Raw genomic sequence first — 17,177 nt, 5'->3', positions numbered from 1 at the left:
GTTGTTTATACATCAGTCTTCTTTCTCTAACCATGCAAGATATCCATGGAATTCCATCCTTATCTTCCCCACTAGACTGAAAGTTCCTTAAATACAGCACAGTATCTGGTTCAGGCCAAAATTCAATAAATGTTTGCTTAGTGAATGAATGAATAATATTCCCTAAAAGTTGGGCATTTCTACTGAATCACACAGTCACCAAAGTATTAGACATTAGACTATAATAACTGACATTTATATAACTTTAGACTTACATCTGTGACTGGAGGGGGTGGCTCTGGCTGGTGGTTTGGTGAACCATTTCTAAAGAAACATTTAAAATGAGAGGATGAGTTCATGACACATACTAGGGTTCATCGCCTCATTCTTCATCATCATAAGTCTTATTTAAGCTAGAGATTTAAGGGAATCTGTGCTATCTCATAAAACATTCTTACTCTTGGATCCAATACTTCTATTATCTATTATTTTAGCATAAAGACTTTTGTGTGTTATGGGGGTAGCAACAGAAACTATGTCATTTTTTATTATTGAAGAAATTGAAAAAAATACCAAAATTCCAGTAAGTTGGGACTGATTAGATAAATTATGGCATAAATAATACTTAACATAAGCTTATTAGAATGTAAACTAAAAATATCAGAATATAAAAGTAATCAATATATTACTACTGTATGAAGTGTATAAATAAACAGATACAGGAAAAAATTAGAATAAAAAGTATACAATGCAATGGGATCACATACTTTTATAATAAAAAACACTTAATAATTATTTTTTAAATAGCTTCAAAAATTAGTGCTAATTTGTGATCCAAGGGTTATCTCCATAGCCTTGATCTTCCACTATACTTCCTTTTGCTCTACAGATTGTCTCTCTTCCCTAATGATTACTTCTTTTATGGGAGAAAAATTTGAGCCTAATAATGAACTACATGACAGAAGAAAATTTTAAAACTCTTAAATTTTATATAATATTTTAAATTGCCTATAAGTAGACTGCATAATCCATAGGTTGGTAACAGATTTTTCTTTCAAAAAAGATTTTTTTCTTCTTCTTCTTTTTTTATTTTGGCCTTAGCTGCAAAATTCAAATTCAGTAATCAAATTTAGTAATTAACTTATCTCAGGGCTCTAGTTATCTATTTTTTTCTACAATTTCTACCTAGTTTTATTCTTAACTGTTACATTTTGAATATTTAAGCTACTTTTTTTTTTTTTTTTTTTTTGGCCGCACTGCATGGGCTGTGGGATTCTAGTCCCTGACCAGGGTTTGAACCCGTGCCACTGCGGTGGAAGCACAGAGTCCCACCCACTGGACTGCCAGAGACTTCCCTAAGCAACCTTAATTAAATAATTTCAGAAGTAGGATGAACATAGAGCCTAAATAAATTCAAAAACGAACATTACAACCAAACAATATACTCACATATTTCACAACCTAACTATTTCAAATTTCAATATAACCTATGTAGAATATGTGTTAAATGCTGGAACTATAAGACAACTTTCTTTAACCGGAGTAGGCATCTATACCAACTTTCAATTATCTCTGATGGTAAAACACAAGAAGACTAAATGCATCCCATAGATAATTCCCAAACTTCATTTTAGCTCTCATCTTCACCTTCTTCCCCCAATTATCAAAGATTCATAATAATTAGGTATTGGGATCATTCTTAATAAGTAACCAAACAGATTTTACTGTTTGCACAGCTGTGTTTCAATTCCCAACGACCACTCTGATCAGGAAGTGAAATAACCTCAAGAGAAGCAGTAAGAGGGAGAAGGGAAAAACCCATAAAATTCAGTCCCTGAATCACTAAAAACTGACCATAAATGCTGTTTTCTAATAGTGGGGAAAAGGGAATTCCCTGGAGGTCCAGAGGTTAGGACTCTGCGCTCTCACTGCCGAGGGCCGGAAGGGCAATGAAAAACTAAAATCCCATAAGCCTTGTGGCGTGGCCAAAAAAAATGAAATAAAATAAAATAAAAAAATAATGGGGGGGGGAAGGCTACACAGAACTCTTTCAGTCTCTTTTGAAGATAATCCAAACCTCAGTTAATATATAAGTCCATCAAAGACTGACCAAATAGAAGGTCTTATTGATTTGCAAAGATTTTGTTTATGGAGACATAACGAAAGAATACATATTTAGAACAAACACAAGCCAATTTCCCAGACTTACCCTTCCCCAAGAGAAAAACTGCTATGGGAACTGTTGAAGCCAGGTGATGGGGAATTATTGACATATGTGATCTCGGGCCACGGAGAACACTAAAAACAAAGGACAACTTAGACACAGAAAGTACATTTGACTCTTTCTGTGTCAAAATTCCACAGAGATGTACTATTGTTACTCAAATAGCACATCTTTTTTTTTTTTTAATTGGAGTATAGTTGATTTATAATGTTGTATTAGTTTCAGGTATACAGCACAGTGGATTAGTTATACATATACATATATCCACTCTTTTTAAGATTCTTTTCCCATATAGGCCATTACAGAGTACTGAGTAGAGTTCCCTGTGCTATACAGTAGGTTCTTATTAGTTACCTATTTTTTATACAGTACTGTGTATATATCAATCCCAGTCTCCCAATTTATCCTTCCCCCAGCTTACCCCCTGGTAACCATATATTTGTTTTCTACATTTGTAACTCTATTTCTGTTTTGTAGATAAGTTCATTTGTCGAATAGCACATCTTGATTAGTAAATCTTAATTCCTCAGAGGCCCTCACAACTAAGAGGACAAGTAAGTTTTGACCAGACTGGAAGTGATGCTTCTTTTTTTCTAAATTGAAATATAATTGACATAAACATTGTATTAGTTTTAGGTGTACAACATAATGATATACGTATACAGTTGACCCTTGAACAACGCAGGTATTAGGAGCACCGTCTCCCCTTCCACAGTCAAAAATCCGGGTATAACTTGACAGTCAGCCCTTTGTATCTGCATCCTTGGATTCAACGAACTGCAAACCATGTAGTACTGTAGTACATATTTAGTGGGGAAAAAAAATCTACGTATAAATGAACCCATGCAGTTCAAACCTGTGTTGTTCAAGGGTCAACTGTATATTGCAAAATATGTGTATTTTTCTTTTAAGAGTAAAAAGTATTGATTGAAATTGTCACCAAAAGAAATCCTTTTACCTCTGTGAGTATAGTTGTCTCATAGGAAGGTTGATATTTCTCCTTCTCATGAGGCGTTCGTTTCTCCATTTTCTCCCTATCTGTTTTTTGTTTTCTGTCTGCACCTTTGGGCTAAAATGAGAAATATTTTGTTTCAAACTCACGTACTCACCCTTCAACTCAATAATATTACTTCTACGAACTTAAAATAGTCACATGTGAAACAAAAAGGTATGTACAATGAGGTAAAGACAAGATCCATCATTACATCTAAGTGTGAAAATAGGATATTTAAATGTGTGATGGAGTTGAAAAAGAATAAGAGATCTATAGCTACAGACATGGAAAAATCTCTAAAGCACATAGTTAATTGAAAAAAGCAAGCTTCAAAACAATTCATATGATATAATCCCATTTATGTTTCAAAGAAAAGAAAATGTGTATATCTAGGTACCCGTATATATAAGAGCTCAGAAGGGAACTAAAAAGATACATATGAAATTATTGACAGTAGTCACCTCCGGAGAGAGGTTGGGGAGTCAGGGTAAGAGTGGTAAAGGGGGACTTCAGTGTCATGCTCTGAATACTGCTGTATTAATGAATCTTTCGCAATGAGAAGATATTTATCCATATGATATCCATATGATCCCTTTTCCAAGTTCCCCTTCTCCCACGACCATCCTTATTTAAATTTCTTTACTGGGCATATCAGTAATTATTTCAATTATTCTAATTTAGGCTGAGCTTTCATAGTTTTTGAAAAAGGGACAAGCTGACTTTCTCACTTGGTGACTAATGTTGCAAATGAAAGACGAGAGAGAAAGTTCCAAGGGCCAGCACAACGCCCAGGAGTACCTTGAAGACTTTGATCTGGCAGCTGGCTGAGTGTAAGTGCTCAGTATATTCCCCGTTCTCATTCTCCTTGAAGGTATCGATTTGTACTCGAAATGGCACTCCCTTCTCTCCACCATGTTTCCTCATAGTGAACTCTGTGCTAATACAATGCACCTGAAAAGAATACAACATCCAGCCAGGTTTCAGTACTGTTAGCTAGCCAAACCAGTCAGCAACATTTTTGGGGCAACTAACAGCAAAACCTTTAAACACCTACAAAAAAACTTTTACTCTCTTTTTGATCATGAAGAATTTACACTCTCATGAGGAAATGAGGAAAACTTAAATGATTTACAAATGCAAACAAAGTAAATGTACAGATCTAATGTTAACAAAAAGCTACTGTGAGGAATTCATTAATCGTTTCAGAAAAGACAGAGTTAACATAAAAGAGAAATGGTTTCTGTTAGTAAAACTTTCCTGAACTTTAAGGTAGATTTTAGAAAGCACAGGCACCATCCATGCTGGGAAAACAGTAAATATGAAAGCTCACAAGCAATAGGAAGAAAAAGGTTTGCTAGGCTACTGCATAAAGTCCAAGATCTTGGTAATCTTAATAGTGGAATCTTGGGCTTCCCTGGTGGTGCAGTGGTTGGGGGTCCGCGGGTTCGTGCGCCGATCCGGGGGGATCCCGCATGCCGCGGAGCCGCTAGGCCCGTGAGCCATGGCCGCTGAGCCTGCGCGTCTGGAGCCTGTGCTCCGCAACAGGAGAGGCCACAACAGTGAGAGGCCCGCGTACCGCAAAAAAAAAAAAAAAAATAGTGGAATCTTGGTTGACCAAATACTAGTTTGGGTAAGTTATTTTCTCTAAGCCTCAAGGACTATTCTTACAACACAGGATTATTTTTGAAAGTCTTAAATAAAATCATGTATAAAAAGTATTTACTTAACACAGTGACTACCTGATGAGAAGTGCTCAAACTACTGGCTATCATACAAATAAACTCTAACAAGTAAGACTTTTCAAGCAATCTACCCAAAGGACATAATCAGGTATGCAAATCAAATTCTAAGTATAAAGATGTTCAAAATAACTTCTTGGATAATAGTGAAAAATTAGAACATTCTCAAAGCTAAATAATTGTTAGGTAAGTACATCCAAAGAATAAAATATTATGCAACCATTAGCAAGTATTTTTGAGAGAAACAAATAAATAAATAGGGGAAATTAGAAGAGCAATTCAGAAACTCCTCATTGCTTTCAGGCACATGTTGAGTAAGTCTGCACTTGTTGAGAGATTCAACCCTGTAAAGATTTCAAATTCAACATGTTTTATCCTTTAAGAACCAAACTGGTAGTAAGAGATCCTCTTCAAAACTGGAGCCCTATCTGCAGTGTCTTACCTGAATAAACACAGATGTCCTCTTTGCAGGGTCCCACAGGAACTCCACTGTATTTAGTTGGTTTGGATTAGCCCTAGGATCGATTATACCCACAGACATTGGGATATCTGAGAAACAAATGGTTATCATTGAACAATTCTGAGTGCTACTGGGTTTAAATAAGAAAGCACCAATTCTTATATTATTGGTCCCTAGTTACCAAGATTTTTGTGTATCATACCTTAAACCCTTTTTTGCCAATAAAAAGAGTTTGATTAGACCTAAAATTGACCTAAATACTTTCCTTTTGAGTATCTTTTTTCCATTTAAAAAAGTTTTTACAATAAGACAATTTAAAAGTAGTTTCCTTTTAATGTGCCAAAATTCTATTTAAAGATAGATTTAGTCTACACACTGGCTCTAGTGTCATGAAAAATTTAATTTACAATCTGCTTCACTTACAGTTTTAAGGTTAGTATTACTGCTAGAAGTAAACTAAGAGGACTGTTACAGAAGGATAAAGCAGAGTGTCTGAATAAAGGCAGAAAGTGTTGTATCACAAAGATAAGTGGGGAAAATCTAACGTAACAATTGATGCTGACTTATGAAGTCATCAAAGAATCCTATAACAGAGTGACACATCTTATTCTCAGGAGGGAAGAAAAATGAATGGGCTTTAGAACTTTGCTTTCCATTCCATATGGCATATATTTATTTATTTTTTTTTTTTTTTTTTTTTTTTTTTTTTTTTGCGGTATGCGGGCCTCTCACTGTTGTGGCCTCCCCCGCTGCGGAGCACAGGCTCCGGACGCGCAGGCTCCGGACGCGCAGGCTCAGCGGCCATGGCTCACGGGCCCAGCCGCTCCGCGGCATATGGGATCCTCCCAGACCGGGGCACGAACCCGTATCCCCTGCATCGGCAGGCGGACTCTCAACCACTTGCGCCACCAGGGAGGCCCGCATATATTTAAATATCATTCCCTGACTGCTATTAATATTCAAACTGGGGGATAAGGCCAGGCTGATATTTATTATCATAACTATGCTATAAGTTTTCTACTGTTTTAGTATCAATGATTCAAACAAGAAAGCATTAAGTGGGTCCCACTCCACAGCATTAGCTATGTTGGATTTATCCTAAAGCCAGTTTATCAAATGGGTATCAGATATCTGTAGGAGAACCAGTGTTTTCTCAGATAAAAATAGTAGTACTTAGATTTGTTTAACAACTATGCTTACCAATAGGAGACAAGAACCAATAAGAGATCAAAGACACAGAGGCCAGAATTAAAAGTACATTCATGGGGCTTCCCTGGTGGCGCAGTGGTTGAGAATCTGCCTGCTAATGCAGGGGACATGGGTTCGAACCCTGGTCTGGGAAGATCCCACATGCCACAGAGCAACTGGGCCCGTGAGCCACAACTACTGAGCCTGTGCGTCTGGAGCCTGTGCTCCGCAACAAGAGAGGCCGCGATGGTGAGAGGCCCGCGCACCGCGATGAAGAGTGGCCCCCACTTGCCACAACTGGAGAAAGCCCTTGCACAGAGGCAAAGACCCAATACAGCAAAAATAAATAAATTAATTAATAAACTCCTACCTCCAACATCTAAAAAAAAAAAAAAAAAAGTGTTTGGTATATAGTAACCTCAGGAAATAGTAATTATTATTAAAAACAACAACAACAAGATAACAGACCCCAAATGGAGTCAGTTATGCTAAGCCCCGTGTTGCCAAATCAAGAAGAAAAAAAAAAAAAAAAAAAAAAAGTACATTCATGAAGAGAAGCTGCATGTGTGTTTGTAAAGATCCTTCCCTTTATGATTTAAGAAAAATGAATTCTTTTTTTATTCACTAGTTTGTTGTATTTTTTAGATTCCACATATAAGTGATATCATACAGCATTTGTCTTTCCCTATCTGACTTATTTCACTTAGCATGATGACCTCCAAGTCCATCCATGTTGCTGCAAATGGTAAAATTTCCTTCTTTTTTATGGCTAATATTCCATTGCGTGTATGTGTGTATAAATATATATATGTATGTAAGTGTGTGTGTGTGTGTGTGTGTGTGTGTGTGTGTGTGTATCTCACATCTTTTTTATCCATTTATCTGTTGATGGACACTTAGGTTGCTTCCATATCTTGGCAACTGTAAATAATGCTGTTATGAACATTGGGGTGCATGTATCTTTTTGAATTGTTTTTGTTTCTTTTGGATATATACCCAGGAGTGGAATTGCTGGGTCATATGGTAGTTCTATTTTCAGTTTTTTAAGAAACCTCCATACTGTTTTCCATAGTGGCTGTACCAACTTACATTCCCAGAGCAGTGCACAAGGGTTCCCAAAAAGAAGGAAATTGTGGCACATGCTACTATATGTATGAATCTTGAGGATTATGGTAACTGAAGTAAGCCAATCACAAAAAAGACAAATACAGAATGATTTCACTTATTTGAGGCACCTACAGTAGTCACATTGATACAGACAAAAAGTAGAATGGTGGTTACCAGGGACTGGGGAGAGGAGGGAATGGGAAGTTATTGTTTCATGGGTACAGAGTTTCAGTTTTGCAAGATGAAAAAAGTTCTAGAGATGGATGGTAGTGATGTTTGCACGACAATGTGAATGTACTTAATGCAACTGAAATGTACACTTAAAAATGGTTAAAATGGTAAATTTTATGTTATGTATATTTTACCACAACTAAATTTAAAAAACAAAAAATCGGGCTTCCCTGGTGGCGCAGTGGTTGAGAGTCCGCCTGCCGATGCAGGGGACGAGGGTTCGTGCCCCGGTCCGGGAGGATCCCGCGTGCCGCGGAGCGGCTGGGCCCGTGAGCCATGGCCGCTGGGCCTGCGCGTCCGGAGCCTGTGCTCCGCGGTGGGAGAGGCCACAGCAGTGAGAAGCCCGCGTACCAAAAAAAATTAATTAATTAATTAATTAAAAAATAAAATAAAAAACAAAAAATCACCCTCAAGTTATGGATGCAATTGTTACAGAACTGAAGTGTCTACACTTTCAACTTCAGTTTTGGAATCATTATACCAGTAATTTCTTATGCTTAATCAATAACCACTTCTAGGTTCATGTTAATTGAGCCCCTGAGGCATTCTGAATCAAAGTAAACATCAAGGAAAGAAAAACAATTCTCGGACCATAGTTATAGGCATTTCCTGGGCAACATATTCTCTTAACTTACCTATGTCAAGAATTCTATCTCCAGGTCGGTTCCACCTCCAGCCCTCCAGCTGCTGATGTTCAGTGTATTGTAGCCGTCTGTCATGGAACACGACACGGAATATACTCTAAAAGGAAGCAACAAAATCAAATGATAACAGGATCCCTTAAAAATCAGTGCTGACAAAGGAAAACTAGCAGGAGTCACCCCCAGTTGGTTTCCAGACACAACTTAAAATTATTTTTCTTGAGACCTGTTTTACTCTAAAACCCATACCATACTGTATTTCAAAGCAAACTTTATAATTGCTCAAATACAATCTATATTATAGTTAACTAGTACCATATTTAAAACTTGGCTTAAACATCAGCCCTGATTGGTAACTAGGCATAAAGGACTCCGTTGGAAGCATTTCTACATGCCCCTACTGTTACCGTGTAATATCTGGCTCAGCCCTTCAGATACATAAGAAAATCTCACCGAGTCCCCTGCTTGCTAACCCACCATAAAACCTGTAAACATTGAGGGTAGGTAGGGGCTGTTTCCATCAACTTTCCTTTTGTGGAAGTGCCTGTTAATATCCCTCTCATCATCTTCTACAGCAGCTGACCAAACTCCTGTCTCAATTATACTGTGAATTCATTACTGTCAGTCCAGACTAAGAAAACTGCTATTCATCAACAGTAGCTTCTGGTTTCTTTGTTACTAGACCAAGTATCCAAAGAGACACTGGAACTCCTCTAAAGATCTCAAGGAGGTTACTTTATTCCACCCAAAAAGAACTTCAATGAGCCATGAGACTCTCCTGACATGGAGTGCTAAGCTTTCGTTTCTGCAGCTCTGAAAACCCCATGTGAATAGGTGGGCTCACTCTGACCCCAAAGAAGTAACACAACAGTTTACCACTCTGCTAGCAAACTGTAGCAGGTAAGAGATACCACCAAGCCCTTTATGAAAGAAAAAATATCCAAAAAGGGTCAGTAAAAGGATATTATGGAGAGGAATGATTTACTTGTTTTCTTTTACCTTCACCAACTTGCCATTAATTTCTGGAAGTTCTCCAAGTTTCCTATTGTCTAGCATTCGGATTTCATAAGACTGGCCTAGAACAAAAAGTAACTACATATTATATTCATCATAAATTAACTTCCCAAAATTCAGAAAGAATGAAATTCAGTTGGTTGAATATACAAGAGCATATAACATTATTAGTATTAGTAACAACCATAATCCTTTACTTTATGCTAGGCACAGGGCTAAGTGTTTTCATAAATTATATCATTTAATTGATACAGTTCTCTAAGGTATTATCAATTCCAGTTTCACATATAAGGAAATTGGAACATAGAATTTAATCAACTTGTCCAAGGCCACACAACTGGTAAATAATAGAGCTGGATACAGTAATACTTCTCAGACAGTGACCAGTGGGGATGTCCAGGGAACATGGATTAGAAAGAGGGAGACTAGAACTAAAAATGGACAGGTAGACAAAAGAAACCAGTAATATATATCAAATATGACACTGAGGCTTTGACTTTAACAGGTCACACTAGAAAGATGTACTTTTACATATAAGTGTACCTGATTAAATATCATGAATCCAGCAGGTCTGCAATAATACTAATGAATAACACCATATCTAACCTTGATTGAGATATGTCAGGGTTTCATCATGGAGTTTCACTGCTGGAGAGGTGGCAGCACAAAGCACGTATTGAAAAGGGAGGATTTTATTCTCATTATCTGGAGGCAAACTTGACTCTTCTTGCTTAAAAATAGGCAATGCTAGGACATCACTGAAATAAAACAAACAAATGACTTACCTTAACATCTGACAATGGTGTAAGAGCCGATTTATTACTGAAACCATTTAACTGCAATTCGCTTTGGAAAACCATAAACATTACACACCTTGAAGAAGTTTCTTCCTAACCATTCAGTTCAGATTACCTGCTGTAATATCCCTCTGACCACAACAATGTGGGCAATGACAGACATTCACTACTAAAACCACTTAAGTGTCCAAAGAGAGTGTTTCTAGGAATCATAGACAGGGGCTCCTAAAAGGGCTCTGAAAATTGTATGCAGAGTTCCCAAATGTCAATTTAGGACACTCAGTAATATATTTGTTCCCAGAAAGATACCAACTGCAGAATCTTTATAACCACATCAGCTCATCTATTTTAAGGATTAAAACAATAACCAAAATTCCAAGAAACCACGTGAAAAGCAAAAATCAATGACCAGTATATATTTCAAGGTCAGTTTACATTCTGTGGAATACAACTTATATTGATATATCCCTACCAGCTATCTCCTCCAAGAAAAAGCTTCTTATACCTCTCAGTTTATCTAAACTTGCAAACCAAAGAGACACATCCAATGATTTCTAATATGTTGCTCATTCTTACGTGCTAAAGAGTACTGGACCAAGTTTGAAATCCTAGCTTTCAGTCTCTAGAACCTTTGGGCAAATCTTGGGCAAGCTCTCTTGAGTCTTCATTCCTTCATCTATAAAATGGGAACCACATTTGCTGCAAAGAGTAAATATATGAGAAAATATTTCAGAAACAATAAGGGGCTAAAATGGATCGAAAAGATTAGAAATAATTTTCCCTCAGGGATAGATAGACCATGTTCTTGGATTGGAAAAATCAACATTGTGAAAATGACTATAGTACCCAAAGCAATCTACAGATTCAATGCAATCCCTACCAAACTACCAATGGCATTTTTCACAGAACTAGAACAAAAAATTTCACAATTTGTATAGAAACACAAAAGACCCCGAATAGCCAAAGCAATCTTGAGAAAGAAAAATGGAGCTGGAGGAATCAAGCTCCCTGACTTCAGACTATACTACAAAGCTACAGTAATCAAGACAGTATGGTACTGGCACAAAAACAGAAATATAGATCAATAGAGCAGGACAGAAAGCCTAGAGATAAACCCACACACACATGGTCACCTTATTTTTGAGAAAAGAGGCAAGAATATATAACGGAGAAAAGACAGCCTCTTCAATAAGTGATGCTGGGAAAACTGGACACCTACATGTAAAAGAATGAAATTAGAACACTCCCTAACACCATACACAAAAATAAACTCAAAATGGATTAAAGGCCTCAACGTAAGGCCAGACACTATCAAACTCTTAGAGGAAAACATAGGCAGAACACTCTATGACATAAATCACAGCAAGATCCTTTTTGACCCACCTTCTAGAAAAATGGAAATAAAAACAAAAACAAACAAATGGGACCTAATGAATCTTAAAAGCTTTTGCACAGCAAAGGAAACCATAAACAAGACGAAAAGACAACCCTCAGAATGGGAGAAGATATTTGCAAATGAAGCGACAGACAAAGGATTAATCTCCAAAATTTAAAAGCAGCTCATGCAGCTCAATATCAAAAAATCAAACAACCCAATCCAAAAATGGGCAGAAGAACTGAATAGACATTTCTCCAAAGAAGATATACAGATGGCCAATAAACACATGAAAGAATGCTCAACATCACTAATCATTAGAGAAATGCAAATCAAAACTACAATAAGGTATCACCTCACACCAGTCAGAATGGCCATCATCAAAAAATCTACAAACAGTAAATGCTGGAGAGGGTGTGGAAAAAAGGGAACCCTCTTGCACTGTTGGTGGGAAGGTAAACTGATACAGCCACTACGGAGAACAGTATGGAGTTTCCTTTAAAAACTAAAAATAGAACTACCATACGACCCAGCAATCCCACTACTGGGCATATACCCTGAGAAAACCATAATTCAAAAAGAGTCATGTACCACAATGTTCACTGCGGCTCTATTTACAGTGGCTAGGATATGGAAGGAACGTAAGTGTCTATCGACAGATGAATGGATAAAGAAGATGTGACATATATATACAGTGGAATATTTCTCAGCCATAAAAAGAAACAAAATTGAGATTTGTAGTGAGGTGGATGGACCTAGAGTCTATCATAAAGAGTTAAGTAAGCCAAAAAGAGAAAAACAAATACTGTATGCTAACACATATATATGGAATCTAAAAAAAAAAAAAAAAAAAGTTATGAAGAACCTAGGGACAGTACAGGAATAAAGACGCAGATGTAGAGAATGGACTTGAGGACATGGGGAGGGGGAAGGGTAAGCTGGAACGAACTGAGAGAGTGGCATGGACTTATATATACTACCAAATATAAAATAGATAGCTAGTGGGAAGCAGCTGCATAGCACAGGGAGATCAGCTCGGTGCTTTGTGACCACCTAGAGGGGTGGGATAGGGAGGGTGGGAGGGAGATGCAAGAGGGAGGAGATATGGGGATATATGTATGTGCATAGCTGATTCACTTTGTTATACAGCAGAAACTAACACACCACTGTAAAGCAATTATACTCCAATAAAGATGTTAAAAAAAAAAATTTTTTTTTCCCTCAAAAGTCCTAGCCATGGTTAGTAAGAAAGAATATTCTGGGCCCTGGAGACCAACTGTTGTGATCAGTATCCAGTCCAGATCAAACTTTAAAAGGATCTTAAGGGGCTTCCCTGGTGGCGCAGTGGTTGAGAGTCCACCTGCCGATGCAGGGGACACGGGTTCGTGCCCCGGTCTGGGAGGATCCCACATGCCGCGGAGCAACTAAGCCCGTGAGCCATGGCCACTGAGCCTGCGCGTCCGGAGCCTGTGCTCCGCAACGGGAGAGGCCACAACAGTGAGGCCCGCGTACCGCAAAAAAAAAAAAAAAAAAAGGATCTTAAGAGCACTTCAAATGATCTCTAGACATGCCATGAAATTCTCAAAATAAAATGTATTTTAATTTAAAAAATATGTACATGTACTCACTAGAACAGTTAAAATGAAAAAGAATGACAACCCAAATGTTGGCAAGGCTGTAGAGCAACTAGGACTCTCATACTTTGCCAGTAGGAATGTAAAATGATACAGCCACTTTAGAAAAAGGTTAGGCAGTCTCTTACAAGAGTAAACAGGCATCCGTCCCTTGATCCAGCAGTTCTACTCATATGTATTTATCTAAGAGAAATGAAAACATAAGACCAACCACAGATTTATACATGAATGTCCATAGCATAAAAGCAAAAACTGGAAAGAATCCAAATGTTCATAATTAAGAAAATGGATTACAAACTGTGGTATACTCATACAATGGAATACTACTCAGCAAAACAAGGAATGCAACAAAATGGATGAATCTCACAGACATGATACTGAACAAAAGAAGCCAGAAAAAAAGAATATATCATGCATGATCCCATTTATATGATGTTCTAAAACAGGCAAAATTAAAGAGAACAGTGGCTTGCTAGCAGGGCGGGGATTGACTTTGGAAGGTATACAGGGAACTTCCTGGGGAGATAAAAGTGTTCTATATTATGTTTAGATGTGTGTGGGTTACATGGTCGTAACTGTACAGCTGAAATTTGTGCATTTCAATCCATATAAATTTTACCTAAAAGAAAAAAATAAATTATTGACTGGAAGATGGGAAATGGTATAAGTGATAAAAGAGTCGTAACATGTAATTTTTAAAGCTGGGGATAGGTACAAGAGGGTTCATTACACTATTTTGTTTATATATGTTTGAAATTTTCTACAATGAAGTTTTTTTTTTTAATAGAAAAAATATGTATAGGCCACAGTGTACTTCCAGGTATAAAAGAAAGGCAACAGATACATAACATAAAAAAAACAATTCAGATTCTAAAGGGTTAGAGGTCAGGGATCCAGTGATTCTTGTCAACATTCCCCACATTCAAAATGAAATACACTCAAACCTTTACCTGTAATTTAAATATTTTGCTTATACTGTAAAACAAAGAGATCAAAATCAATTTTACTATCCACAGATGGAAAGGCATTCCTTATAAGCACCTATATCCCTCAGCGGTCTACATTATCCCCAAACATTAGATTATAAGGTTATTACATTCAGGCAAATACAGTTGATAGAAAAGTGACTGCAATCATAGGAATCATATATATAACATTATAAATTCTTATTGGAATATAAAACAAGCAGCAAATGTTCTGATTATTGACCTAAGAATACACATAGGTACAATAAAAATTTAATGCCATGAATGTTAAAAAAAAAAAAAAAGGGAGGGTTTGAAAAAAAGAAATTTCTCTTTCTGCTGATGTCGAAATAGCAAAGACATGTTATGAGTTGAATCCAGTCAGCAGAGATACAAACCAGTGTTTATGAAACACAGGTTTCTTGTTGCTAAAAAGTATTTCAAAGGCAAGAAAAACAAAGGGTGCTTTCCTCTTCCTTAGGCCTGAAGGTGTGTTGTGTTTTGCTTACACGGGTGGGGTTAAGAGTGGATAAGGTGGGGAATTCTTCTTTCTGTCCATATTAATTTGTCAGGCAAAATATACTATTGTTCCCTTGAGATTATACAAAACTGTAGAAGCACTGGGGTTTCTAAAAAAGTATTCTGTCCCAGTTCTTCCTCTTCTCAAAATCAGGAAGCTACCACTGCTCCCACAGCAAACGGTGTAGAAAATAAAGCAAAACACTACAAAATTAAGAAACATGAGGTTAGTCTTTAGGAGACTTTGTTGCCATATCATCCTCAAATGCATCATATCTGATAATTCCTTGAAAGATTAGTGGCTATTACCAGGAATCAAGGCAAACTGGATTTTGCAACATAGCAACAGCTGAAACATTATGAATGTAGGGGTTTTTTTTCTTCTCAAGTATCAGTGCCTAGTAAGGTTAATATATAACAACAGCTCCTAGTCTTCTCAATATAATGTGGCATTACACCTAACCCCTCATGACTAAGCAAAGGACTGTCATTTGAGGCCGGAATTCTAAAACTGATTCTAAAAGTTACCCCTAAAATTAACTCAAAACAGCACAGCCAATCCAAATACACAAAACTGTGTTATCTCATGAGAGATTTTAAAACCTAAAATGCTCAAATATATTTGAATAACTCATGTTCCCCCCACACTGTGTTGCTTCCACTCTGCTGCGGGAGAAAGAATACCACTCAGTTAGTTCCACATTCCTAGAGGTGGAGACTAAAGGTCACTGGCAAACCCAGCTTTAGGCCCCTGTTTACACCAAAACAATAACAAACAAATTCAGCCAGAAACAATTTTAGAAATACAGAAGGCTGCTCCTTCTCAGACATAAATTGAGTACAGATTTGGAAAACCAACTCTAGTGGACTCTAAGTAGTTGCTACCAATGTATAATTTAGCATTTTATTATATTCTTTGATTGCCTCATATACTTAATTCATTCCAATGAAACATGAGCTATTTAAAGGGAGTAACTTCTCTTTTGTGTGCTTAGTAAATACTTGTTGACATGATTTATATTTTTATTTGTTTCTCCAGAATATTCAGCCCTAATACATTTTTTAAAAATAAATTTATTTATTTATTTATTTATGGCTGCGTTGGGTCTTCGTTGCTGCACGCGGGCTTTCTCTAGTTGCAGTGAGTGGGGGCTGCTCTTTGTTGCATGCGCGGGCTTCTCACTGCGGTGGCTTCTCTTGTTGAGGAGCATGGGCTCTAGGTACACGGGCTCAGTAGTTGTGGCTCGCAGGCTCTAGAGCGCAGGTTCAGTAGTTGTGGCGCACGGGCTTAGCTGCTCCACGGCATGTGGGATCTTCCCGGACCAGGGCTCAAAACCGTGTCCCCTGCATTGGCTGGCAGATTCCCAACCACTGCGCCACCAGGGAAGTCCAGCCCTAATACATTTTGATCATTTTCGAATTTTCAACCTCTCACAGTATCTCTGGTCAAATATAAGGATATAGAAATCTTACCTGTTAAAGATAAGTTAAGCATATGTTAAAAATGTGCACTGCTAAGTAGAAATCCACACCTGAGAGTAGAGGCCTAGCAGAAAGCATTTGAGTGGAAGTAATTGAGGAACAGAAACAATATCAGGTATGATCTTTCCTGTACGTAACTGGGATTCCACGAAGAGCTGATTCAGGGTCCTCTGAGGTATAAGTTACCCTGTGACATAAGACAGCCTCTTAATGGTCTCTACTAATGCACAGCTATGGTTTAACCTTCTCCCCCAGGCTTACCATCTCTTGAAACCCTCTTCTAGAGAGCCTGGAGCAAAGAGAGGGTGAGGTTTGATGAACTTTACCTTGAGTAAGAGGCAAACAGACAGATGTCCACAGCACCTAAGGAAATTAGAAACTAACTTGGGACAATAAGATGCCGTGAACTTCTGGGCTTCCCTGATGGCGCAGTGGTTAAGAATCCGCCTGCCAATGCCGGGGACACGGGTTCGAGACCTGGTCTGGGAAGATCCCACATGCCGCGGAGTAACTAAACCCATGTGCCACAAGTACTGAGCCTGTGCTCTAGAGCCTGCAAGCCACAGCTACTGAAGCCCGCACACCTAGAGCCCGTGCTCCGCAACAAAGCCACAGCAATGAGAAGCCCTTGCACCACAATGAAGAGTAGCCCCTGCTCGCTGCAACTACAGAAAGCCCACGCGCAGCAACAGACCTAACTCAGCCAAAAATAAATAAATAAAAATTTTAAAAAATGCCATGAACTTCTAACTTCCCTATTTATAACACTTATTTAGACCCCATCATTATGAAAATAAAACATGAAATAAAACATGTCAATATCCCTAT

At 37.7% G+C, this 17,177-nt stretch overlaps 1 protein-coding gene across 4 annotated transcripts in view; it reads right to left on the bottom strand.

Moving 5' to 3' along the window:
- Positions 1-17,177, bottom strand: part of TFCP2 (transcription factor CP2) — a 51,056-nt gene that overhangs the window by 8,246 nt on the left and 25,633 nt on the right. For all 4 annotated transcript variants that reach the window (XM_060112018.1, XM_060112017.1, XM_060112019.1 and 1 more), the window contains 8 exons: positions 10,184-10,335; positions 9,563-9,639; positions 8,558-8,663; positions 5,379-5,485; positions 3,996-4,148; positions 3,162-3,272; positions 2,189-2,277; positions 255-303 (listed from right to left, as the gene is read on the bottom strand). In XM_060112018.1, coding sequence (XP_059968001.1) covers positions 255-303; positions 2,189-2,277; positions 3,162-3,272; positions 3,996-4,148; positions 5,379-5,485; positions 8,558-8,663; positions 9,563-9,639; positions 10,184-10,335 — 844 coding nt within the window. The remainder of the gene's footprint in view (positions 1-254; positions 304-2,188; positions 2,278-3,161; positions 3,273-3,995; positions 4,149-5,378; positions 5,486-8,557; positions 8,664-9,562; positions 9,640-10,183; positions 10,336-17,177) is intronic.

Source organism: Mesoplodon densirostris, chromosome 11, assembly GCF_025265405.1.
Source record: "Mesoplodon densirostris isolate mMesDen1 chromosome 11, mMesDen1 primary haplotype, whole genome shotgun sequence".
Taxonomy (NCBI): domain Eukaryota; kingdom Metazoa; phylum Chordata; class Mammalia; order Artiodactyla; family Ziphiidae; genus Mesoplodon; species Mesoplodon densirostris.
Note: the sequence above shows the minus strand (reverse complement) of the source record. Positions and strands in the feature narration are given on the sequence as shown.